Genomic DNA, 27821 nt, shown 5'->3' with positions numbered 1-27821 from the left:
TAAACTACTACTCCCCTTAGATAGTTTACTCACCTTTGTATTTACCACTAGCGTTAACTAGGCTACGGCTCTGGTGGTACTGTAGGTAGCCAAATGTTACCTGTAAAAGCTTGCTAGCTAGCTAAAATGGCAAAAGACAACGTAATCCAGTATTAACGTTAGCTGTGCAGCAGCTGTCCAACAACGATTGGGATTGATTGTGATTTGTTGACAGCATCGGAAAACTTGAATGTAATGCTAATCAATTGGAATGTATTTGCATATTATAAATTAATATCGCTCGCGCCGCACGCGTGCGTGTGTTGACTCAGCAGGGATAATACGAAAAGTTTATCTACATGAGAATACAAAGCAATACAGAATGCTTGAGAGCCTTCCACTGCATTATATTCCATTATATTTTGAATTATCACCCGGTGCCTGACTTTTTTTCCCACCAGAATGCAGTAAATGAAGTGTTGGACACTCAAATTTGCCTGGGCAAAAATCCCCTGCTTAAATGTGCCCCCCCCCCCCCCCACCATGTTCAAACAAAACCTATGCCTACATGTAGGCTACATGCACTGTAGGCTACTGGGTTCCCTTATTATGCCCTGGAGGAAAAGTTATTTACCCCCCTAAATTGTGCATGTGAATTGTGGATGCAGGAAATGAAGTCTTTGTAACTAAAATGTTATTGGCGGGGGACCCCCAGGCCCCCTCAGAATGGAGGTGGAGGACTGGGACTCCGATCAGGAGGAGGAGATGGGCATGTCTCTGGAAGAACTGAGGAAGTGTGTTGAGGAAGCGGTGGAGAACAGCGAGCCAGTGCAGAGGAGAAAGGCTCAGCTGGCTGAGCTCCAGGAATGGGTGGAGCAGAAAGAGGAGGAGAACGCCAAGACAGAGATGCTCTTAGTCGATGCCAAACAGTGAGTAGATGCAACATGTAGGGCCCAATGAAAACTGAATGGGCCTACAAAACCTTCATCTGTTTATGATTTTAACCGTTTAATTATAATAGCATGGATGTTACGTGATTGATAGTTTACGGTAATTTGTTTGGGGTGAATCTAAAACTACCGTAGTTTCAGATTATTTCATTAGACAGTAGAGTAGTAGACTGGGCTTTATCTAAAAAGAGACTGTTGGATGAAGACACACACACGATCTGCTCAGAACTTGTCATAGACAGTTCACTGAAAGTAACAGCATTTTTGGGGTACTTAAAATAAAGGGGAAATAATAACAGAAACACCATTTTACAGCAGTCTAGTAGACAAAATCTTATGATGGACATATTTTCCTTTCATGTTTTAATACAGTTTTTAAACACCGATTCTGTTTTTCCATTCACAATTTCTGAGAAACGGAGAAACAGAGGCCTTGTGGCAGTTGGATGTTTTTGAGCATATACTGTAGGGCCCTATCTTCCCAGTGGCCTTAGGCGCAAAAACTGGCGTTAAACGCAAAAAAAACGTGCCTTGCGCCTGCCTCGGGAAGATAGCAACATGGTTTTAGGCCCCGAAATGCGCTTTACTCCGAAGAGGCGTGGCGCAGTGCCAGAATAGGCCAGAGTGGGCGTTTCGGCCTTAAATACCTAACAATATCGCCAATAGCGCTTTTCAAAACCAGGCCTTATTCAGTGCGCCGGTTATATTAGGCTACTGTGCATAATTGTGCGGAGCTCTCCTCTGCCATCTCACTCTCTCCCCCCCCCCCCCCCCTCTCTCTCTCTCTCACTCCCTCTCTCTCATGCAGACAGGCACAATGACTGATGAAAAAAAAGTTGTTATACCGTAGTTTTGAGCCCCTGTCATTCAGAGGCTGTTGCATCATCCTACCTGTGCGCTCCTCCTACCAAAGCCACACATGTGAAATCTCCCAGCATGCATTGAGGCTAATACATTTCGACAATAAATAGCAACCAAATCAGCCTAAATAGACTAAGTGGTAAATATAAATAATATGTATGTTAACACAAGATGCAATTTTGGAACATCTCAATATTGGACAAAATAAAACATAAAAATGAAAACACAACCCTATGTGAAACATATATGTAATCCAGGTGGTATATATATCCCTCGCAAAGTTAACGTGATATAGATGTGATATAGATGAGTGATAGCGTGATGTCCGCTGAGCGGACTCCACTCCAATAAGACTTGGCTTACTTCACATGTACTTTTAAGATAAAAACACATTTATACAATGACTTTAGGCTATATTTATGTGCATCATTTAGCCTGTGCAGCAGGTCGTCTAAAAGTTATAAAACTACCTGCCCTGAATGAGACGAGTAGGGGTGCTTGTTCACTATTGTGAAAGTAATAGTTAACGTTCTATATTGTAGGCTACAGGGAGACTGCATCAGCCATGCTGAACAGATCTGTATTTGCCTGGCTGTAGGTTGAATTGTTTTATTCAGGTTATGATCTGTGATGTGCTGAGATATCCAAATTGGCATGAAGAGAAACCCGGACATGGATCGAGTAGATCGGAGCTTCGAAAGGAAGAATGTCATTGAGTAACTGCAGTTCACCAATGAGCAGGTTGTGCATAATTTTACGCTTAAAAGGCGTGGTTATAATGCTTAAGGCCACCTGTAGCGCGACACCAAAATATCGAGTGCGCTGGTCCACACCCACTAATCTGCGCTGCGCCTGGCATTAAGCACAGTTTTTAGGCTGTTGCAACGATAGAGGGCATTGTATGCTAATGTGCTTCCTCACCACTGTTCCTCAGATCCGTGATGGAGTTCGAGAACTTACTGAAGGCCTATTACCATCAGAATGGCTTGGTCTACCGGGAGAGCAGCTCAGAGGACGAGTGGGGCAGAGGAGGGGCCTTGTCCTCTGAGGTCATCGAGATAGACGACGACGACGACGACGACGTCATTGTTGTTGGCTGCTGTAAGTTGTGCTCCTTTGTGATGAGAAAAGTTGCCATTCACTGCCATTAAAACCTTTAGGTAATTATCTGTCCTTTTTCTGTTTCTCCTCAATGTTTCAGTGGTTCCTCCTAAGCCTCCTAAGGATGCAGTGGTGAGAAGAATTATGAGTTCTGTTACATTACTTTATCAATATTCAACCACATTCCCACTGTATCATCTCATTGGCTTTTCAGCATTCATACTTTATACTCAGCAGTTTCCCAGAGGTTCTTAGGTTATTTCTGTCAATGGTAAGCATGGGGATGTGTATGTTTAATGCAGTGTAGCAGTGGAAAAGAAGTGTGTGCATGGCAGACAAAAACATTGCAATGTGTTGATTTATATATGTGGAGAATCTATTTGTGGTCGGCTGGTCTGATATCAGCTTCCCACAGGTTGTCAGTTTACAGCAGTGTCAGCAAAGGGGGATTATTGACTACTTGTTTTTTGTTTTTTTCACAATATTTTTTATTCAGTTTCACATTTTTCTCCCCACATATATTACACATACATACAGACAATAGTAATCAAATTCACATACTACATAATTATATTAAGAAGACAAAACTAAACTACGGTAAGCAAAACAATGATAAATAGCACAAAATGAAACAAAGACAAAAAAAATAAAAAACAAAAAACTGCACATCAACGAGCTAGAAATGATATCAGAGGGTCCCATACCCTCTCAAAATCTTCTGCCCTTCCTCTACTTATATAAGTCAGGCGTTCTAGCGCCATACAGGCTGCCATCTCCCTCTTCCAAACTTGTATTGATGGTATTTCCATTTTTTTCCAGGACAGAGCTATCATCCTCCTGGCCTGCAGGAGTCCAAAATCTATCAAAGTCCTCTGCTTTGAGTTACCAATAAAATTAACTGGAAAAATACCTAAAACACATAATTTTGCTTGACGTGGGACCTCAACTTCAACAATTTCTATTATCGTCTGAACTATTGACTACTTGTTAGTGATATCTGAGGAACGCCTTGATGGAATTTAATCAAATTTGCCTCAAACGTCGACTTGGACTCAAGGATGAACTGATTACATTTTGGTGGTCAAAGGTCAAAGTTCAAGGTCACTGTGACCTCACGAACGCCATTCCCAACTTCGTTAATGCGATATCTCAGAAACAGTGTTGGGGCTAACTCATTACAAAAGTAACATATTACATGTAATATATTACTTTTAGCAGTAACTCAGTAATATAACTTATTAACAATAGGATTTGAGTAATATTATACCAGTTACTTTGTCAAGTAACACAAGTTACAAATTTAATTACTTTTTTTATTGTCAAAGCACATATTTAAATAAAGATACAATTCTTTCCTACTCAAATTGTGTGTTTTTATACAAATAAGTAACTATAGATGACAATAACAAAAGAAAAAGATTTAGAAAATGGACCATTGACTTCAAGATGGTTGAAATTATTTTCTGGTTCTGGTTCCCGGTCGGCGATGTCATTCTGCTACTGCTATTGTTTTGGTGAAAGTAATGCAAAAGTAGTGTAATAAGTAACGATTTACGCTACACAGACAGTAATTTTGTAAAGTAACTTATTACTTTAAAATGAAAGTAACTGGAAATATGTAGTATATTACATTTTGAGAGTAACTTGCCCAACACTGCTCAGGAACGCCTTGACGGAATTTAATCAAATTTGCCTCAAATGTCGACTTGCACTCAAGGATGAACTGATTACATTTTGGTGGTCAAAGTTCAAGGTCACTGTGACCTCACGAACGCCATTCCCAAGTTCGTTAATGCGATATCTCAAGAATGCCTTGACGGATTTTCTTCCAATTTGGCTCAAACATTGACTTGGACGTAAGGATGAACTGATTAGATTTTGGTGATCAAAGGTCAAGGTCACTGTGACCTCACGAACGCCATTCCCAAGCTTGTTAACACGTTCACTGCCGTTGACGAGATATCTCGTCTTAAAAAAAAAACGGTTGACTGCCGTTGACGAGATATCTCGTCTTAAAATTTTTTATTTTTTTTTTGACGGTGGGACGTCGATCAACCGCTTTTACATCTCATATTAAAATATGGGAGGTATTGAATGTGTATAATCTATTTTACCGACCCACTAAGTGGCGACAGTGCTCTCCAGACGAGAGAAAGCCAAGCAAAAACAGCCGCGTGAGGAAGCCATTCTCATGAAAATGGATTGGCGAAAACGCTTTCGCTTTCGCGCAGGGAGCTGGCGGTGGGGGATTGCAAATTTGCATAATAGATTACGGGTGGAACACACTTTGAAACACGCAGCATAAATAAGACCAGAATCGCAAAAGCTTCATCAAAGCTCTCAACCGAAACCCCAAGAAACGAGCGAGCCCATCCAGACTCGCCCAAAGAGCGGCCGCCAGCAGACAGGCAGCAGCAGCAACTCGCTTGTGACACGCCCGCTGCAGAGCCAGGGAGGCAGGAGGAGAACACACACGGAGGGAGGAGTTTGAAGGAGAGGGGGGTTTCCTGCTGTTATGGAGGAAATTACTGTTCAAAACTATTGTTTAGATGTCTGACGTCTTACTGATGCCAAAAATGAATGGTTAAAGTGACTGTTCTATCGAATTTCACAAAAAGGCATTTTTCTCAGCTTAAATTTTCAGACGCTGAAACCATGCTGTATTCAAGTGCTAATGCCTACATAACTACTAACTCTACAAACTAACTCTTTTAGACAGAGAAAGCACACATTCTATTAGTTCTTTTGAGATAATTTGTGTTCACAAAATCTTAGCAGAAAAGAATCCTCGGCTCTTGAAAGATGAGCCAGAATCCTCAAAAAAAGCCCTTGGCAGAACCTACCTACAGTATTGAAAAAAACGGCTGGCAGTGAATGTGTTAACACGATATCTCAGGAACGCCTGGACGGAATTTCTTCCAATTTGCCTCAAACGTCCACTTGGACTCAAGGATGAGCTGATACATTTTGCTGGTCAAAGGTCAAGGTCACTAACCCCACGGACGCCATTTCCAAGCTCGGTAACGCCATATCTCAGTAACACCTTGACGAAATTTCTTCACATTTTGCTCAAACGTCAAAGTCTCGACAGACATGGATGTCGACTGCTCACTTGTTGGTGGAGGCATATATCCGCGGTGCGGTCGTTCTAGTTAACTATAATTTTGTCAGGTACTAAACTCTCTCAATCTAGTATAAGCTAATGGATTGCAACATTAGCTGACTACCGTATTACATCTGGTCATTGAAGAGAGAAACATGCTTGGACATGAGCTTTGAGTTGGGACGCTGTCAGAGGCAGTTACATACTTGAACATCAGCTTGAGGAGGGGGTCCCAGTGGGGTCCCCAGCAAAATGAGTCATTCTGTGATTTCACTCGTGATTTAGCGCAAGGAGAGAATGGAGTGCATTATACTTGGGCATAGCTGTCAGTCACTCTCTCCTGTTATCTCCCCATCTACATTATAGTATGCTTGCACTGTTAACATCAGTTATGTCGACTCGACGGTCCGTCACATTTTTGGGGAGCTGCATGCCGGCAGGCTCGCCGGCTATCTCTCCATCCAGTTTGTGTTGGTACAGACATAGCACGACTAAAATTCTGAAATACTGGATATTGTGGGTTTGTCAGCACAAATCTAAGAATGGGAAACACTGCACAGTATGAAAGGATGTTGATGTAGGTCCTGTCTGTTGGCCAGTCCGCAGCGTTACAGAAGTCCACCCAGCAGGTGCAAAAATTGGTCAACATAGTCAACAGGGCCTCACCTGTTCCTGCAATACTCCGACCTCCAACACATCCTCCACACCCGTCAGGTGAATACACAGTCACACGCATGCACACATGCGTGCATGCATGCGCGCACACACACACACACACACACACACACACACACACACACACACACACACACACACACACACACACACACACACACACACACACACACACACACACAAACACACCTGAAATCTCAAACATAATCTTCTACTCAGACAAGACCTACTGGGCTGGTGGCTGTTGCATGCACCATACCTTTGTGAACATGTTTGATAATAAAACTGTGTGGTATTTACCTCCTCCTAGCTGTGACCTCCATGCCAGCAGTGTTTGTGTCCCAGGCTCCAGCCAACACGCCGACCCAGCCAAACCCCGCCTTGAAAGAGGATGAGCTGAAAGTAGGCATGATCATTCTGGGAAAGAAACGCTCCAAGACCTGGCACAAAGGCACTCTCATTGAAATCCTCCCCGTTGGTGTGTTACCCTTTTGCTTGATCTAGGTTCTTTAGGGATTTCACCCAAAGACAACTTGAATTTATTCTATGCTTCTTCTCTATTCTGCTCTATCATTTACACAACTTTCCCTGTCTGCATTTTAGGGAACGGTACATTCAAGTACAAAGTGAAGTTTGACAAAGGGAAGAGACGGGTGTATGCTAATCACGTGGCTTTCAACTATAACCCTACTCTGGGGAGTCTGAAGGTGGGGGCCCGTGTGGTTGCCAAATACGATGATGGAAACCTGGTGTGTCTCTATGCTGGAGTAGTAGCAGAGACGCCCAACAACATAAACCGTATGAGGTGAGTGGAGGAAGCTGAAGAGCAGGGATGTACTGGCCATCAGGACAATGTCTCAGCTCCCGGCTCTCCCGGCTATATGTGGTCCGACCGATAGACCGGCCCACAGATCGTTGGGAATGTTTCTTGACTGGTCCTGAATGTCTTGACACAGAGAAAAGGACTCCAGGGGGTCATTAGGTCAGAACGCATGGTAGCATCATTCCGTGAGTGAATTTGACGACAGAAGACACTCCCCGTTTCTGAAAAGAATTAACACAGTGCAGTGATGGTGGTTGTATGAGTCATGTGTGCTAAAACTCTTTGGCCCCTATCTTCCGACAGGCGCTATCCCCTAATAGCGCTTGCCCACTTGTTTGCGCGTGCCTTAAGTCACGGGAGATAGCATTCCGCCTTGCGCCGTCCGCCAGGTGTTCTGCCGAGTTTTGCTCCCCCGCCCAGCAGAGAAAAAAAAGCATCCCCACCTCACGGGAGCATACTTGTAATGATTTATACAGAAATGTAACTGTTTAAAAGTGATATAATTGGCTGGCAGGTGTGACCTCCCTGATTTCTAAGTTAAAACAGCCCCGAAATATGTTGGGGATGCAATTCTCGGCCGGGATGCGGAACCTCACGGCACCTGTCGCAAGCGCAAATTAGAGCCATGCCAAAATCATCTGCGCCCCAAAATGTCTGCGCAAACGGGATTTGGGTGGTCTTAACTACCAGAATTATTCACAGGCATGTCCAGGCAAGGCTGGACATTACGTCAATCAAAACCAATCAGATTCCCGTCTCGCTATGGCTGTTTGCGCGAGGCTGCCTCGCCGAGGCATGCAATATGCTGTAATTCTCTCCATGCGTAATAGAGTGTACTCAGCTTATTGACAGATCGTCTGTGGTGCCAACGACCCTCCCGATGGTTATGAAGGTAATGACAATGTCCATTGTCCAACAAGTTTTCTCAATTCATTTCCCTCTTTGCGATGTGATAAAAGTTTCTCAGTGAGTTATAGTTGATTGCCTCACTGAATTATCTGCTAATACCCAATTTTAGCAGCATAATTTGATGTCTAGGCTGTGCGTAATGACATCTCCAAAAGGAATTCTACTTTGCACTGCGCTGCGCTGCACGGAGATTACGGGTGCGCTCCAAGAGCGCGAGGTATTTGCTCGTAAAAGGTCCTTTTCAAAGCTCTTAGCGCAAAGTAATTGTGCGCTACTGACGATGGGGTAATGCCATCTATCACCACATTTTAGCGCTGAAACGCCTGCTTTCGCTTGTGGCAGCCAATGCCCAGTACAATTATCACAGGCATGCGCTTGTGTCCGCCCCCAATTTGCATTGCGCACGGTGTTAAAGGGGCGCAAACGCTAAATTAGCGCTTTTGGGAAGATAGAGGCCTTTAATTTTATGAATTTAAGATTTAAAGTGAGCTGTATAGTGATATACTGTATACAGTACATTATAGGACTGAAATAGCATACCATTGTGGTGGGCTGGTTTGAACAAAAGTCCAGGGCCAATTTTTGATCCCAGTCCCACCCCGCTGAGGAGAGCTGGAAAATGGAGTGTGGGAATGTGCTGAATGACTGCTTCTTGGTTGATATCCTGGTTGTGTGTTTCAGGTTCCTGATTTTCTTTGATGATGGCTATGCCTCTTATGTGTTATTACCTAAGCTCTTCCCTGTCTACCGACCGCGTAAGTAACTCATCTCTCTCTTCTTCTCTATCTCTCTGTTAGGATGAGTATATCCCACTGTCTGATAATGAAGAAATTAAACAATGTTGGCTAAATGCTGAGTTAACTTTCAGGATGTTGACATTGGCTATATAGGCTTTTGAGGAAAAAGAGCCAATTAATTCATGGTAACTAACACGATAGATACATAACTGATGTCATATCTCTTGTTTTCACAGTCCTGCGTACATGGGAGGACATAGAGGATGCGTCGTGTCGTGACTTCATCGGGGAGTATATCACTGCCTATCCCAGCAGGCCTATGGTGCTCCTAAAGGTCGGCCAGCTCATCAAGACGGAGTGGGAGGGAACCTGGTGGAGGAGCAAAGTAGAGGAGGTGGATGCGAGCCTGGTCAAGATCCTCTTCCTGGTATGATTGCCACATCAGAAGAGAGGAAAATATAACTAACTGCACATTCACCTGGTTAACAAAAAGCATTGTTCATGACCGTCACATCAACATCTACATCAATTCAGTCAACACAGTGATGAGATGCAAATTATTACACCATTACCCATCCAGTGTCTGCTCTTAAGTAAATGTGCTGGATGGTTGACGGTTGGAAACTGTTAGTAAACTCCCAGTATTGTGTGGTTTGATCAGGATAATAAGAAGAGTGAGTGGATCTATCGAGGGTCCACCAGGTTGGAGCCTATGTTCAACCTGAAGCAGACAACTGCCAACACAGAGGAGAAGAGGCTGGCTAACCCTAACCAGCAGAGGACACGACCAAACATGGGTAACATACAGTACACACATATGCATGCATGCATGCACGCACACATAGACACAGATTAGTCATATATATTAATACCATGTTTTATGTCTCAATTGTTCAGAATGTCCCACACCTTGTCTGTAAAGTATGTTGCTTTCCTGTATTATTCACACATTATTTTCAGTCTGTACATGTTTTACCACATCTAATTTCTCACTCTCCACTTCAATCCCTAGGAGCACTGAGGAGTAAAGGCCCAGTAGTCCAGTACATTGAGTATGTAGAAGCATCTCCCTCCAAAACACCTGTGCCTTCGCCTACGCAGCCTCCACAGACACCACAGCTTCCCCAGCTTCCACGTGTTGAGTGAGTAATGCCTCCACAGACACCACAGCTTCCCCAGCTTCCACGTGTTGAGTGAGTAATGCTGCTCAGCTTCCATGTGTTGAGTGAGTAATGCTGCTCAGCTTCCACGTGTTGAGTGAGTAATGCTGCTCAGCTTCCACGTGTTGAGTGAGTAATGCTGCTCAGCTTCCACGTGTTGAGTGAGTAATGCTGCTCAGCTTCCACGTGTTGAGTGAGTAATGCTGCTCAGCTTCCACGTGTTGAGTGAGTAATGCTGCTCAGCTTCCACGTGTTGAGTGAGTAATGCTGCTCAGCTTACACGTGTTGAGTGAGTAATGCTGCTCAGCTTCCATGTGTTGGGTGAGTAATGCTGCTCAGCTTCCACGTGTTGAGTGAGTAATGCTGCTCAGCTTCCATGTGTTGAGTAATGCTGCTCAGCTTCCACGTGTTGAGTGAGTAATGCTGCTCAGCTTCCATGTGTTGAGTGAGTAATGCTGCTCAGCTTCCACGTGTTGAGTGAGTAATGCTGCTCAGCTTCCACGTGTTGAGTGAGTAATGCTGCTCAGCTTCCACGTGTTGAGTAATGCTGCTCAGCTTCCATGTGTTGAGTGAGTAATGCTGCTCAGCTTCCATGTGTTGAGTGAGTAATGCTGCTCAGCTTACACGTGTTGAGTGAGTAATGCTGCTCAGCTTCCACGTGTTGAGTGAGTAATGCTGCTCAGCTTACACGTGTTGAGTGAGTAATGCTGCTCAGCTTACACGTGTTGAGTGAGTAATGCTGCTCAGCCATCTTTCTATGACTGTACTATTGAAGGCACTTTGTTCTAATCAAAGGTGTTTAATGATAACATCACACTGCAGCTTAGAATGTTGTTATTTAAACACTATTTGTTAGTTCACACCAGAGATGGGGACTTGGACTTGAGTCGCACTTAAGTCGCACTTAAGTCAGACACACACACACACACACACACACACACACACACACACACACACACACACACACACAGTGACTTGAGACTTGACATGAGACTCGTCCTCAAAGACTTTAGACTTGAGGCTTGGGACTTGTGAACAATCTTTGTTTAATTTAAAAAAAAATGGTGTGCCTTAACATTAAGGAAATGTCTACTAATGTCATCCAATCAATGTTGATACTGTATTCTAATAGATAAAGGAGTGAGGGTAATACAGCACATGCTTTTATTTGCTTTTAGCTATGCAGAGTTCTAAACAGACCGGATGGCATCCAGCAGATGATATAATGCTCATCCATAAGAGACTTGACTTGGACTTGTGACCAAAGACTTGAGATTTGACTTGGACTTGAGCTCAAAGACTTGAGACTTGACTTGGACTTGTGACCAAAGACTTGAGACTTGACTTGGACTTGAGCTCAAAGACTTGAGACTTGACTTGGACTTGCCCCTCAAAGACTTGAGACTTGACTTGGACTTGCCCCTCAAAGACTTGAGACTTGACTTGGACTTGCCCCTCAAAGACTTGAGACTTGACTTGGACTTGCCCCTCAAAGACTTGAGACTTGACTTTGACTTGCCCCTCAAAGACTTGAGACTTGACTTGGACTTGCCCCTCAAAGACTTGAGACTTGACTTTGACTTGCCCCTCAAAGACTTGAGACTTGACTTTGACTTGCCCCTCAAAGACTTGAGACTTGACTTGGACTTGCCCCTCAAAGACTTGAGACTTGCCCCTCAAAGACTTGAGACTTGCCCCTCAAAGACTTGAGACTTGACTTGGACTTGAGCTCAAAGTCTTGAGACTTGACTTGGACTTGCCCCTCAAAGACTTGAGACTTGACTTGGACTTGAGCTCAAAGACTTGAGACTTGACTTGGACTTTCCCCTCAAAGACTCGAGACTTGACTTGGACTTGAGCTCAAAGACTTGAGACTTGACTTGGACTTGAGCACAAAGACTTGAGACTTGACTTGGACTTGCCCCTCAAAGACTTTAGACTTGACTTGAGATCAAAGACTTGAGACTTGACTTGGACTTGAGCACAAAGACTTGAGACTTGACTTGGACTTGAGCTCAAAGACTAGAGACTTGACTTGGACTTGAGCTCAAAGACTTGAGACTAGACTTGGACTTGCCCCTCAAAGACTTGAGACTTGACTTGGACTTGCCCCTCAAAGACTTGAGAAATGACTTGGACTTGCCCCTCAAAGACTTGAGCCTTGACTTGGACTTGAGCTCAAAGACTTGAGACTTGACTTGGACTTGCCCCTGAAAGACTTGAGCCTTGACTTGGACTTGAGCTCAAAGACTTGAGACTTGACTTGGACTTGAGCTCAAAGACTTGAGACTTGACTTGGACTTGCCCCTCAAAGACTTGAGACTTGACTTGGACTTGAGCTCAAAGACTTGAGACTTGACTTGGACTTGGGCACAAAGACTTGAGACTTGACTTGGACTTGCCCCTCAAAGACTTGAGACTTGACTTGGACTTGAGGTCAAAGTCAAGTCACATCAAGTCAAGTTTATTTGTATAGCACATTTCATACACAGAGGCAATTCAAAGTGCTTCACATAAAATGGTTGACAGGATAATAAAAGAATAAAAGAAGAGAATAAAATTGACATTTAAAAGCATCACAACAAAACAACTAAAAAAGAGTATAAAAAGTGCATTAAGCAACAGGCGCAGCAGTTGCAAAAAGAGCTAAAAACTTATAGAGGACTCATTGGGTTTGCATAGTAGCTGTCAGCAGTTAAAAGCGACGGTAAACATAAAAGTCTTTAGTCTATTTTTAAATGTAAGTAAGGTTGGGGCAGATCTGAGGTCTTCAGGCAATTTGTTCCAGCTAGCAGAAGCATAGTGGGTAAATGCAGCCTTCCCATGATTTGATTTGATCCTAGGGACAGTTAATAAGCTGGACCCTGTTGACCTAAGAGTTCTAGACGGTTCGTAGTGTGGGAGCAATTCAGCTATGTATTTTGGGCCTAGGCCATTAAGTGATTTATAGACTAATAACAGTATTTTAAAATCTATTCTATGACACACTGGCAACCAGTGTAAGGACTTAAAGTCCCTGGAAACCAGAAATATTTTTTAATTATTTAGAAGTTTGAGTTCATCACATCACAGGCCACCAGCCAAATTTGAACGATGATGAACGTCGCAAAGTATATAAATTTAGGTTTGACAGTCATGGCAAAAGTCATGAGAATCAATTATATTTCAGAGTGTATTTTCTCCCGCGGACTGTGTGGGCGTGTCCCGTCTGCAGCAGGGAAATTTCTCTCTCTCTCTCTCTCTCTCTCTCGGAGGAGACTGCTCGGAGAGAGAGGGAGAGAAGGAGAGAGAGAGAAGGAAAGAGATGGGGTGTGTGTGTGTGTTCGTGCGTTGCTCCGCGCATAGCGTACTGACAGAGAGGAAGAGATCTCTGCTCTGCCGCTGCGAGTGCACAGCGCTACTGTGTGTGTGTCAGTGTGTGTGCGCGCACGTGCGTGCATGCGTGTGTGTGATTAGATTAAATCTTATGACGTGATAAGATCATGCATTTTAGCACCGCGCGCACCGCTCTCTTCAATGAGGAAATGGAAATCCAGACCTTGTAGAAAAGTGTCGATTTTTGGGGTTAGGGTTGAAAGTAATGTAAACCACTTTCTGAGACACACAATTACTCACATAAGACCCTAAATTTAATAGTTAGAAGGTTTTTGTGGATTTTGGTTTCCAGGGACTTTAAGAACTGGAGTGATATGATCAGCTTTCTTAGTCTTCGTTAGAACTCTAGCAGCAGCATTCTGAATGAGTTGAAGTTGCCCAAGTTATTTTTTGGAGAGACCAGAGAAAAGGCTATTGCAGTAGTCTAACCTACTATAGATGAAGGCGTGAATTAGTTTTTCTAGATCCTGTCTGGACATGTATCCCCTAATTCTTGCTATATTTTTAAGATGATAAAAAGCTGATTTTCTGATTGACTTAATGTGGGAATTATAGTTGAGATCGCAATCAATATTAACGCCAAGTTTTTTGACTTGATCCTTAGGCTTCAGGGATCGAGACTCAAGGCATGCAGTGATTTTAAGCCTTTGTTCTTTGGGGCCAAAGACGATCACCTCTGTTTTGTCTTTGTTTAGCTGTAGGAAATTCTGGCACATCCAGTTATTTATTTGATCAATGCACTGGCACAATGATTCTATGGGGGCATAGTCAGCTGAGGAAAGAGTTATATACAACTGAGTGTCGTCTGCGTAGTTATGATAGGCTACTTAGTTTTTTTGCATAATTAGGCCTAGAGGGAGCATATACTGTAAAGGTTGAAGAGAACAGGCCCCATAATGGATCCTTGAGGCACCCCACAAGTCATCCTAGTTAGGTCAGATGTGTAATTGCCAATGGAGACGAAGTACTTCCTGTCTTGAAGATAGGACTTGAACCACTGGAGGACCGTACCCGATAGCCCAACCCAGTTTTCCAGTCTGTCCAATAAAATTGAGTGGTCAACACTGTCAAATGCAGCGCTAAGATCCAGTAGCACTAGAATCGAATTTTTGCCTGAGTCTTTGTTCATTCTGATGTCATTTATGACTTTAGTAAGCGCGGTTTCTGTGCTGTGATGGGGGCGAAAGCCTGATTGGAGTTTATCTAGGAGATCATTTGAGGTTAGGAATCTATTGAGTTGTAGGTAAACAACCATTTCAATTATTTTGGCTATAAAGGGGAGATTAGATATTTGTCTGTAGTTACTGATTACCGATGCATCAAAGCTATGCTTTTTTAGTAGGGGTTTAATAACTGCAGTTTTCAGGGACTCAGGAAAAGTGCTGGTCAAAAGGGAGCTATTAACTATTTGCAATAGGTCCGACGACAGACAGTTATAAACTTTTAAAAAAGCTTGTTGGAAGGGTATCGAGACAGCACGAAGATGATTTAAGGCCTTGCACAGTTTCCTCTAAGATGTCATGGTCGATAACGCTGAACTGGGACAAATTTATCGAACTAGGGATCTGCGGGTAGGATGATGTCACAGCATTTCTTGGTGTGGAGCCACTAATAGCCTGCCTGATATTAATAATTGTGTCCGTAAAAAAGACAGCAAACTCATTACATTTGACAGTAGAGAGGAACTCAGGTGCTACACAGAGAGGCGGGTAAAGGTCAGTCTAACAACTGTGGCAAATAGAGTGCATGCATTGTTCACATTTTTGTTAATTATATCGGAAAAGAACGATTGTCTTGACCTTTTCAGTTCAAGGTTGTAGGAGTGAAGGCTTTCTTTGTAAATATCATAGTGAATGTGAAGATTAGTTTTCCGCCATTTACGCTCAGCTTTCCTGCAATCTTTCTTTTTGCATCTAACGGATGCAGAATTTCGCCAGGGTGCTTTAATCTTGCCAGACAGCATTTTTAACCTAACAGGCGACACACTATCAATAGCATTCAGAATTGTTGAATTGAAGTTATCGAGAATGTCATTGACAGAAGCTGATGTGGGAGGAGATAAAGAAAATGTCTCCATAAACAGCGCGCTGGTGCCTGCATTAATGTCTCGTCTTTTAACGGTTTGTGACCTATTAATGATCTCAGGGGAGATTTCCATTTCAAAAAAGATGCAAAGATGGTCAGACAACGCAACATCAATAGTCAACACAGAAGAGGACTTAAAGCCCCTAGTAATAACTAAATCCAGGGTATGGCCTCGGTTGTGAGTAGGCCCTGAAACATGTTGAGACAGATCAAAAGTGTCAAGTAAGATATTCAGTTCTTTGGCAAAATTATCATTCGGGTTATCAATATGAATATTGAAATCCCCAGCAATAGATATACAGTCATGTTCCATGAAAATTAAGGAGAGTAGATCAGCTTGAGACTTGAGACTTGACTTGGACTTGCCCCTAAAAGACTTGAGACTTGACTTGGACTTACCCCTCAAAGACTTGAGACTTGACTTGGACTTGCCTAGGGCTGCACAATTAATTGTATTTTCATCGTCATCGCAATACGAACATGCGCAATAAACACATCGCAAAGACTGCCTGAAACGCAATGAATAACAAAAGTGGGTTTATTTACATGCGTCATGCATTCCCACTCAGCATCTGATCATTTTGTCTTGTGTTGTAAATCCAGTGAACACCTTTCCCTTGCAACAGTGCGCTCCGCCCCTCTGCCAAAGCCCAAACACGCTGTGTGTAGTTTCAGCTAGAGTCAGTGTGTGTTTCATTTCTTTATTCAGTGGGCATAGGCTATGTTTGGGGTCTATTAGATTATTAAAGCAGAAAGACATAGGAACTGTATAGCTAATATGCATCCTTTAATATTTGTTTATTTATCGCAAGTCGTATCGTCATCGATATATTGAACAATGTTATCGCACATCGCAGATTTTCCTCATATCGTGCAGGCCTAGACTTGCCCCTCAAAGACTTGAGACTTGACTTAGACTTGAGCACAAAGACTTGAGACTTGACTTGGACTTGAGCACAAAGACTTGAGACTTGACTTGGACTTGAGCACAAAGACTTGAGACTTGACTTGGACTTGCCCCTCAAAGACTTGAGACTTGACTTGGACTTGAGCTCAAAGACTTGAGACTTGTTTTGACTTGAGATCAAAAACTTGAGACTTGACTTGGACTTGCAAAGAATGCCTTGTGACCATCTCTGGTTCACACGTAACCTAGACATATATTACTTAGATGAGCGATCAAGAGGTATTTTCTAGTGCAGTGGTTCCCAACCTACGGTACGCGTACCATAGGTGGTACTTGCGCCCCCTGCTGGTGGTACTTGGAAGGCTCTGTGAAAAAAAAAAAGTTTTTGTGCAAAATCCATGGTGGTCATTAGTAGTAGTTTTCAAACATGTGAAAGTGAAATAATAATAATAATTATTAATATTATTGGCAGTGTTTCTCAAGGTAGGTGGTACTTGCGCCCCCCCCTGCTGGTGGTACTTGATCCCTGGAATCCCAATGTTTAAATTATGAAATAAACCCAACTTTAAAATCAATTGTAAAACATGTTTATCTATCAAAATAATACTACGAATGAAAATAAACTTGTGATCATTGAAATTGAGGTTTATTTTGTTGTCTTGAGATTTAGAAACAAATATTTGTTTCTGACGGACACTATACCTGTTGCGCATGCACAATTACCTGCCCGCCCCGCATGGTTACACAAGTGGTGAACAAAGACGAGGAGGGATGCTAAAGTGGATCAAAACAGGAGGGAATCGTAAAAGAGCTGTAGTAGAGGAGAGCAGCAACGATGAAGCACAAGGAGGTGAAGACAGCAGTCAACCCAGCACAAGTGCAGCTGCTGCAGGTTGCACATAGGCTGCAGGTTGGAATAAATTTGCCTCCTGCGTGAACTGTGCATAGCTGAATAGACTGTATTTTAACGTCGGTCATATGGTGGTACTTGGAGAGCCAACTACTTTCTCAGGTGGTACTTGGTGTAAAAAGGTTGGGAACCACTGTTCTAGTGTTAGAGATTTGGAAATTAAACGAGTAGCCTTTTGTTTCTATGCTGATTTTGCTGGTTACCATATCTAATTGAAAGTTGATTGATTGATTGAAAGTGAAAAATAGTCTTGGGATTTTCATTTCAGGTCTTGACACAGTGTTGTAGTCAAGTCAGACTCGAGTCCTGGCCACATTTTCAGGACTCGTGACTCGACTTGGACCTGGACTTGGACTTGGCACTGATGACTCGGACTTGGACTCGAGCATTCATGCATTCAGACGTTGGGAACTTTGGACAAAGTTGGAAACGAGGACTCAGACTTGTTAATTGATAAAGTCCGTTTTTTGTTTGTCATTTTGTTGTAATAGACCCTAATTGGGCATAAGATATTGATAGCTATATTCATATTGATAGCTCTATTCAATGTCGTACAAGGCTAGGCACGTGTGATCCACCTACATGTGGATTCACGCTCATGTTCAATAACTCCGTACTCGGGTAATGTGGACTCGACTTGGACTTGAGATATAGTTACTTGACGAGACAATAAAAAAACTTAAGATTTAAAAGGATGTGTTGACACTTTTTATATCTTTTTGTCTTCTAGTAATACACGTCGACAGACGGCGAAGAAGAGTACTTCTCCATTTGTACCTGGGGTAGGAGGGACTCATGCCTCTGAAGTCATGCAGTCTCTTGCTTCCAGCTCCAGCTCCCTCCAAAGGTGAGGCTAGCTAGTCATCTAATCTTACTATACAACTTAATGAGTTGCTAAATGAGATTCATCTTAGTAAGAAAGGTTATAAAGTGCTGTACAGTGCAACACAGTGAAAAGAGCAAAGACGAACAGTAAAACAGATGGAAGTATCCGAATTTATGAGTTAAACTGTGATGCTGCACTCTCCACACTCTGAACTCTCCACCATGATAGCTGATGTGTGGTGAGCGCTCTGGTGCATCACCCAGGTGGGTCCTACACATCAGTGGTGGATGAGTTGAGTTCCCTCCCCCTCCCTCCCCTCATATGTGAAGCGCTTTGAGTGTCTAGAAAGGCACTATATAAATCCAATCAATTATTATTAATAAGAGAGTGCTGATCTCATCTTAGATATTTGAGTTATTGTATCTTGAATCTTAACTCTCTCGCTCTGTCTTTCTTCCCCCATCTTTTGTTCATCAATCCAAAGTGGAAGAACGTTCCCTCTCCCCATTGGTGTGACCCCCACTTTCACACAGCCCATCGTGAAACCGCTGCTGATGATGCCTCCTGTCCCTCCTGCCCCTCCTGCCCCTCCTGCCCCTCCTCCAATGACCCATAAAGTCGCCAGCGTCCCACATCACTCCTCCTACAAAGCCCCGACTGACCGCATCCTCTACATGGCACACACCTGCCAGCCGGCCTGTCTGAATCGCATCCGGCCCACAAGGCCAGACAAACACAGAGGAAAGAACCCTCTCCTTATCCCGTTACTTTACGACTTCAGACGCATGACGGGACGGCGCAAAGTCAACCGCAAGGTAGGCCTCACCAACAGCAGAGGACTGCTCTCTGTGGCGGGATGGAGACAGGAGGAGGTTTAGGACTCAGGATTTAGGTCAATGTAGCTTCCTTACCTCATACTAAAGGTGTTGGTTACATTCGCTTTGAAATAGAAGTGTAGTGTTTTCAACTTTCACTTTAAGTTTCTTTTCCCATAACAACAACATATGCAGCCCTTTTCTGTTTTTCCCCCCTTCTCAGATATCCTTCCACGTGATCTACAAAGCTCCATGCGGGCTTTGCCTACGTAACATGGCAGAGATCCAACACTACCTTTTCCAGACGCGCTGTGATTTTATTTTCCTAGAGATGTTCTGTCTGGACCCCAATGTGCTGGTGGACGGGCCCTTCCTGCCACAGAGTCCCTGCTACTACATTCCAGACATCACTGATGGAAAGGAGGATATCCCACTGTCCTGTGTTAACGAGATCGATGGCACCCCACCTCCTAACGTAGCCTACAGTAAGGATCACATAGAGATCACATAAACCCCTTTTAGACTGGCCAAAAATCCCACTAAACTAGTGGCATTTTCTTCAGTCTAAAAGTTTCCAAGCCGGGCCGTTTAGCAGATAAAGCAACCCTGCAAGTGAGGTGGGTTTTTACACGGCGGCTCTGCTCCGGCTGGCGATATAAATCTTGCGATATAAATCTTGCCGGTGGTCCAACCCATGATTTTCCGACCTTGCTTCTCATCCTCCTGAGTTGCCGCCCCTTTTCCAGCGTGAGTCAGTGAGATTCAGTGATTCCCACAGCCTGAAATTCAACTTTCTTAACGGTTAATTATTTTACATTGACGGAATATGCCGAGAAAAAAAAGCATCTCATGCACGAGTGCACCCCACAGTCCAGGCGCAGACAGCATCAAGTCAGCCAGAATGTACAGTACTGTAAGTAGATCGTCCGCTTTAGCTCTCTCAAAAATAAAACCTTCGTTGTAACGTTAGATGTTTTGAGTCATGCTTTACAGCCATTTTTTGTAATCTTAACATCACAAACAGTATTGTTGATACAATGTTTACTGCTTCGTTTGTTGAAACACCTTTTTCTCCTCCAACGTGCATCAGTCAGGCTATTTACTTGTTTAAATGACATTAGTTTGACATTTTTACCCGCAAGTTTCCATTTTGTTTTGGGTGGCCTGACACAGCGCCGTGAGAGAAGAAGGGAAAAGGGAGGGGGAAGAGACAGCCTGCAGCGGTGGAGAAACGCGGGTTGAGAGTGGGATATAAAAGTTTAAAAGGTGATGCTGCTGCTGCTACCCCCTGCTGCTTTCCTGGGTAACAAAAACATGTGTACTAGTGGGACTTTTGATGTAAAAAAGGTAATAGAGATCATAGAGCCTACAGTAACGATCACATAGAGATCACATAGAGATCATAGAGCCTACTACAGTAAGGATCACTTAAGCCCCTTCTTAACATGAACTCTGGCCTATAACCGTTGAATCAAGTCTGGTTATTCCCTGGAGTTACCCTGCTAGACATGACTCAATAAACCAGTTAATCTGTTTCTAAACATGAGGAAAAGCTCTGCGTGGTTTGGGGGCGGGGCACAGTGCTGCTGCCTGCTGCAGAGGAGGGCGCAAAAGCAACAGAATATAGGCTACAGTTCTCTGCTCTGGATCTAAATAAATGTTTTGAATGCATTTATTCCTGTAGTATTCTACTCTTATAACTCTATAGTCGATCTTTATTCCAATGTTCTCAGAGATCGACTTTGCAGCAGGAATACGCCTATAGCCTATTTGTTCGGCACGTCATTCTGGGCAAGCTTGTGACGCATTCGTTATTGAAACACAGACAACATGCACGCTCCTATCTGCATTTGCGGACACAAATATGAGCCAATATTGCCTCGACATTGCCTTGATGAGAAACCAATGCTGCTTAAAACGTGTGTGGGCATTGGGCAATAATAACAGGACAGTGGAGAGACGAGTGTGTGAGCGGCTTCTCTCATCTGATCTCTCCCACCTGCACCGCTGTGTCAGGCTGATGATCAAAGCAAATATAGCCTACTAAACGCTGTTCGTGAGTTTGCTCGTTTAATTCATTGAAATGCGTGAAAGATTAATTAATATACGTGAACGTTAATAACGGGCACTTATCACCCAATAGCCTAATGTGCAGTATCATCTCGTAAAATTTTTAAACTGGCAGATGGAGGAAAATAAACTATTAAACTTTTAGGCTACTTGTTTACTCACCAATTTGGCTCTATTCCAAATAATCCAGCCACGTAACTACATCGGTTCATGAAATTATTAAATAGCACAGGGACATTAATGGTGGAAATAATGGAAAATGTGGATTTAGCTGTCAAGGAAGTAAGTTGGAGTGTTCATCTTCCATATATATGATCTTGGTGTGCAACTACGTGACATAGGAGAACGCCAGCGCGTGTGATGGCATCTGTCTGACGTTACACCAGCGTTATTTTCATTAATTTAAACATGCCTAAAAGCTCATCTCATAATATTTCACTTCAGGCCACTGTGTGGGATCGTTTATCCAGCGTTGTTTGGGTAATGAAAAGGGACACTGCTCCAGGCCAACTGAGTTAATTTTCTCGATGTACCTTTCCCTTTCCGTTGGAGGAAGTGTACTGAAATAATCTTTTGACATTATCTAAAAAGAAAACTGTCCAAATCCCTGTAAAACCCCGCAAAACTATTTCTATCTGACGGGAGTTCCTCTGTTCGCCCCGGTTAGCCGCGGTTTGTTTTGCTAGCTGCAGTCTACATCCATGGCTGCAGTCGTCAGGCAGTGCTTCCTTGTATTTTCCCCTGTCTTGGGCGTGGCTTCTGAATGATGACGCGTTTTGCAATGTCTCTATGATCCGCTCTCACAGGAGGGCGCCCACAACAGAGAATTGGTGCTAAACATGCAGTCCATTCCAGTAAGGTCTGATTATGATCAGGAGTTCACTGCATGTTTAGAAACAGCTATAGAGATCACATAGAGATCATCGAGCCTACAGTAAGGATCACACAGAGATGTTAATAAAGGAAAGATCCATTTGGACACTAGTCCATCTATGTCCATTCATACATCACTCCATTCATACAAATTGAATTGTCACCATAGAAACACACAATAAACAAGTTAAAAACTTTAGAATAAAGCTACACAAATAATGCAATATTTGCTGCCCTGTACAATCACCCAACCTATTCATATTATGACATAGTTATCTCAGTAAATGCTGCCCCCCTGCAGCCATCACTGTAGGGGACTGATCCATTTGTGTCTCCTCTCATCTTCCCAGGTAAGGAGCGCATCCCTGAGGATGGAGTATACATCAACACTAGTACAGACTTCCTGGTTGGATGTGACTGCACTGACGGCTGTAGAGACAAGTTAGTCGGGTTGATCACCTTTAACCCCTCAACATTCACCTCTCTCCCAGTGTTAATTCTATGAAGACATTTCTCTGTTTTCATTACAGGTCCAAATGCTCTTGCCACCAGCTGACCTTTCAGGCTACATGTTGTACTCCAGGAGCACAGATCAACACAAATACTGGATTTTTGCACAAACGACTAGAGGAGTGGCTGCCCACAGGGTCAGACATTTATGCCTGTGCAACATGAGCAGTCTCACACACACACACACACACACACACACCAAAGCATATCCCACTCCTGGTCTGCTCTACCTGCTGTCACCCCTGAAAAAAGTATTAGTGTTGAACATGAAGAAGCTTATTCTGCAGATGTCTTGTCTAAGAAGTCATTATCTCTCTGTCTCTGCCTGTTTCTCTCTCTTGTCTTCTCCCTCTCACTCAGGATCTATGAGTGTAATAAGCGGTGCAAATGCTCCGTTCAGATGTGCACTAACCGGCTGGTGCAGCACGGCCTGCAGGTACGTCTCCAGCTCTTCAAGACCCAGAACAAAGGCTGGGGCATCCGCTGTCTGGATGATGTGGCCAAGGGCTCCTTTGTCTGCATCTACGCTGGTGAGGGCGAGGAAGAGACTTTCAGAATGTTTGGGCGTGGGGGGGGGGGGGGGGTATAAAACATGCACACTTAGACCTTATTGTGTATTCATGATAAGCTTATAACCTGACAACTAGATTCAAGCACTTTCTCTTCTCCTTTCCCCCGCTTTACCAGGTAAGATCTTGACAGACGACTTTGCAGACAAGGAGGGAAAAGCGATGGGCGATGAGTACTTTGCTAACCTGGACCATATAGAGAGCGTGGAAAAGTTCAAGGAGGGCTATGAGAGTGAGGCCCACTGTGGTGTGGACGTTTCCAGGATGAAAATCCAACCATCTGCCTTAGCATCGGTTGGGCGTAACCCTGGAGGCCGACCCAAGAAGCCTGAGGGCTCCAACAGTGCCATGGGCAAAGGTGAGAGACCAAGGCAGTTATTAGACCTGGTTTGAATTTAATTTTTGTTTTCCTCACCTTGATCTCTTCTTGTTATTTCACTGATGAATAAAATCAAAGACTGGAAGTTGACCACAGCTAATATCCTCCTCCCCTCCGTTGCTGTGTTTGTTACAGCTCTATGCCCCCAACTCGAACATTGTGTTAAACTGAGTTTGAATCAGAGTGTTAAAGTTTGTGGCTTTGAGTGTGAGTGTACAATTTAAAAAGATATCATGACATTTAAAAATTGTATGGGTTATCTTTCTATGCCAAACACTTGTCACATTATGGGGAAACTTTATGAGCCTTTCTCCCTTAACCTGTCTTTAAAACATTTACAATGTTTCTTGTGTGGGTTTGGAAGATATTTCTGTTTTGTCTCTCAACACGCCTCTCTCCATCCTGCACCAGGGAGTCAAGACAGTAAAGATGGGTTGAGTGTATCAGCACAGGCGACAGATGACCAGAACCCACCATCCATGCCGGAGGAGACGGGGAAGAGCAAAGTGGCTTCCTGGCTTACCACCCAAGGGCTCAAGAAGGTGAGTATGGAGCAAGTGTTGGAAGATTTTATATTATGCCTTGTAAGCTGATTGATAACCTTCCTCTTGTGTCTACCATCACAGGAATCTGGAGACAGCGAGAGTTCTGACAGCGATGACGGTCAGACCATCAGCTCGGGATCTGAGGACAACAAGGACAGAGAGAAACTCACCCACGGTGAATAGAGGGGGGGAGGTAGAGGTAGAAATGTAAAAAATACTGCTCACTCGAATGTACAGTGCACTGATTATCCCTGACCACACGGTTTTCACTTTTCCGTTGCCCTCTTCTGATCCTGTGATCTGTCTGTGCCATTCTCGCTAAGGTGTGCCTAAAAGGCATGTAGTGGTGAAGTCAACACATGGCATCGCCCTCAAGTCCGGCCACAGCCTGACGGTAAAGAAAGGTACGCCTGGAGCCGGGGGAGGGCCGGGGTGCAAAGCCGGGCAGCAGAAACAGCCTGGAGGGGGAGACAATGCTCACAAAAACACTCGGCTGTTCTTTGATGGTGAAGAGTTCTGCTACATCATCGATGCCAAGCTGGAGGGCAACCTCGGACGATACCTTAACGTACGTGTTTTAACGTGTCTCTCATTTAAGGCCGTTTCACACAGCTGCGGTGCGGAGGCGGAATGCGGTACGAAATTTCGTCAGAATTTTCCGCATTGCAACCTATACACACAGGTCCAGTGCAAATTATTTGCAGTCCCATGTTCATTTTCCGTCAGCGGAAAAACTGTCTTCAGTGTAACTAGTAGTTGGTGTCCCTCCCGGGCTCCCGTCTAGTAGGACAGCACCGCATACTTCCGCAATTATATTATAATATATAATAATTATAATAATATAATTATTATAATTACAGTATTTATAAGAGCCACAACTATCCATAAAGGAGCCTGATAGAGCCTTGGGTTGCATATCAGCTAGCGCTGTGAACGGATCTGCTGCTCCTGTTTCTCCCCATCCACCACCCCCTCCCTTGTTGTTTGGATATTTCTCAGAAAGGCGATCTGAAGATCTATTGGCCTTGATTTCGGTGTTGATCGTCATGGTGTTTGTCATATAAAATTGGATGTTGAGAAACCAAATTGATGAGTCGGGTTTGGCAAGAGTAGTGGAGGTATGACATCAGCTGTAAACAAAGGATTTCATTTGTCAAACGTATTTTCCGCAGGCAGAAATCCGCAGACGTCAATGTCCATCTGGAAAATTAAAATGCCGCACGAATGTTTGGCCGTGGTGTGCAAGCTTCAAATTACAACTAATTAAAACATTTTTCTGCGAATGTCCGTGCCGATTATTCGCACGGAGATCTGCACCAGTGTGAAACAGCCTTTAGTCTGTCTATAACCATTTGCTGTCATTGAAGCACATTCTATTATTACTATCTTTTTTATCTCTTAAATTGTTGTCTTTGTCTCCTCGCTACATTGCAGCATAGCTGTAGTCCTAACCTGTTTGTCCAGAATGTGTTTGTGGACACACATGACCTTCGCTTCCCCTGGGTGGCATTCTTTGCCAGCAAGTGAGTGTTGAAAAACATCTTAAATTCATTATAGAACGTATTACCTTGATGACAATTTTCATCAACCTCAAAGGCCAGGGATCACTGCTGGGCTTTGGGAGGCGTACTTTGTTGTCTTTGTGCCAGCTAACCGGTGTTAGAAATGGGATTTTCTCTATTATTTTACTGTATATACTAGGTGTTTGTTTTAATATCAGGCCCTGGCAGTAGAAATTAAAATACTTATTTCTTCCTGTGACACAAAGAGGACCATTTACTGGTACTGGACCAAAACAACAAAATAAACACTTCTGCATGGCCTCTATACCAAATATGTTAATGAATTAAAAAAGCAACCCAATTTCTTTAGTACCAGGTCCTCCTTCCATACTAGCAGATCAAACTATCAATCTAGCAATAGCAAGCAGTGTGCCAAAATAAATGCATTGCTTACACTACTTATGACTGGTACTAGTAACTAGTGGACTCCAAAATAGTCAATTCTCAATTCCATCGATTCTACGAATAAATTTAACTGTTGAAATCTTGACTCCAGTCCTACCTAAAATCCATCATGGACCCATTCCTTGACCCCCTGCAGTTCACCTACAGAGCCAACAGGTCTGTGGATGATGCCATAAACATGGCCCTCCACTACATTCTTGCTCACCTGGACACTGCAGGAACCTATGCCAGGGCTGTGTTTGTGGACTTTAGCTCGCCCTACGATACGATCATCCCAGCCCTGATGCACGAGAAGCTCCCCCAGCTGGGCATGTCCGACTCCATCTGCAGATGGTCCACAGACTTCCTTGCGAACAGGAAGCAGCACGTAAGGCTGGGGAAACATGTCACCGACTCCCGGACCATCAGCACTGGAGCTGCCCAGGGCGGCGTCCTCTCTCCATACTTCTTCTCCCTGCACACCAACAGCTGCACCTCCAGCCATCAGTATGTCAAGCTCCTGAAATTCACAGATGAGACCACCCTCATAGGGCTAATCTCTGCTGGTGATGAGTCTGCGTACAGGCAGTGGAGACAGTGTAGATGGTTGTGGACTACAGGAAGAACACAGCCCCACCTCCCCCGATCACCCTCGGTGACTCCCCAGTCAACACTGTGGAGACCTTTCACTTTCTGGATTCAATCATCAGCCGGGACCTGAAATGGGAGCTGAAAATCAGAGTTCTCACCAAGAAGGCACCACCGAAGATGTACTTTCTTCGGCGGCTGAGGAAGTTCAAGGTGCCAAATGCAGCGTTGGTACTTTTCTACACCTCCACCGTCGAGTCCATCGTCACCTCCCCCATCACCGTCTGGTATGCTGCTGCTGCCACGCTGAAGCCACGCTGCAGCGATACTTTCAGCTTCTGTTCTAATTTTCAACATGCAGCGCGCTGCACCCGAGCTGCCAGCATGAAGTCAATGCAAGTTGTGAGTGGGGGTAGGGCGAGCCGAGCGATGTGCTGAGGAAAAGAGAGTGTTTCTGGTGTGACCGGTTTAGCGTGGCACTCAGCTTCTGTTAAGCGCTGCTTCTGAATAGCGCCTGGTGTGAACCAAGGGTAAGACCAAAGCCCTTTTCCCACATGCGCTTTGTACCGCAAAATGACCGGAACGTGGTCTAATGCCTGCATGTGGGAAAGGCGCCGTGAAAACGGCTATATTCTGTCAAGGAAAAACTTTCTGGAACTTTCTGTGGCCGCCCGAAATTCTTAAAACAGACAGAGTTCACATTACCAAATTTATCTATAGATAGATGAAAACCCACTGATCAGACTTTATAGAACATTTGTACCAAGTTTTGTATCATTTTGTGGTCATGATGTAGTAATAAATTAGTTTTATTGTACACCCCTTACATTTGTGTGTTGATTAATTTGGAATCGGAATGGGAATAGATCGAATCAACTTAGAATCGATTCCATAATTCCACAAGGAGTCAGAATCGACTCCAAAAAAGTGGAATCCTCCATCCCTACTGTAAATGTGATCAGGCTCTCTTGTTCTCCACTGACTGGCCTGCTGGTGTCTTTGTGCAGACATATCGAGGCCGGGAGCGAGCTGACCTGGGACTACAACTATGAGGTGGGCAGTGTGGAGGGCAAGGAGCTGCTGTGCCGCTGCGGATCCACCGAATGCAGAGGAAGACTGCTGTGA

At 43.9% G+C, this 27821-nt stretch overlaps 1 protein-coding gene across 1 annotated transcript; it reads left to right on the top strand.

Moving 5' to 3' along the window:
* Window positions 1-705: 705 nt before the first annotated feature.
* LOC310774410 (histone-lysine N-methyltransferase SETDB1-B-like) lies at window positions 706-27821 on the top strand (the record flags this gene model as incomplete). The annotated part of the gene is made up of 23 exons (XM_083634479.1): window positions 706-908; window positions 2725-2891; window positions 2992-3023; window positions 6361-6468; window positions 6594-6708; window positions 6980-7147; window positions 7273-7474; window positions 9083-9156; window positions 9375-9565; window positions 9800-9935; window positions 10151-10280; window positions 18306-18357; window positions 18935-19216; window positions 19440-19701; window positions 22510-22600; window positions 22690-22806; window positions 23030-23199; window positions 23357-23596; window positions 24029-24159; window positions 24244-24337; window positions 24486-24730; window positions 25597-25685; window positions 27704-27821. The coding sequence occupies 23 exons, from the start codon at window positions 706-708 to the stop codon at window positions 27819-27821; spliced, it is 3417 nt and encodes a 1138-aa protein (XP_083490605.1).

The sequence above is a fragment of the Poromitra crassiceps genome (genome assembly GCF_964638095.1).
Source record: "Poromitra crassiceps genome assembly, chromosome: 1".
Classification (NCBI taxonomy): domain Eukaryota; kingdom Metazoa; phylum Chordata; class Actinopteri; order Beryciformes; family Melamphaidae; genus Poromitra; species Poromitra crassiceps.
The sequence above is the reverse complement of the archived record's forward strand: the minus strand, read 5'-3'. Positions and strand labels throughout refer to the sequence as shown.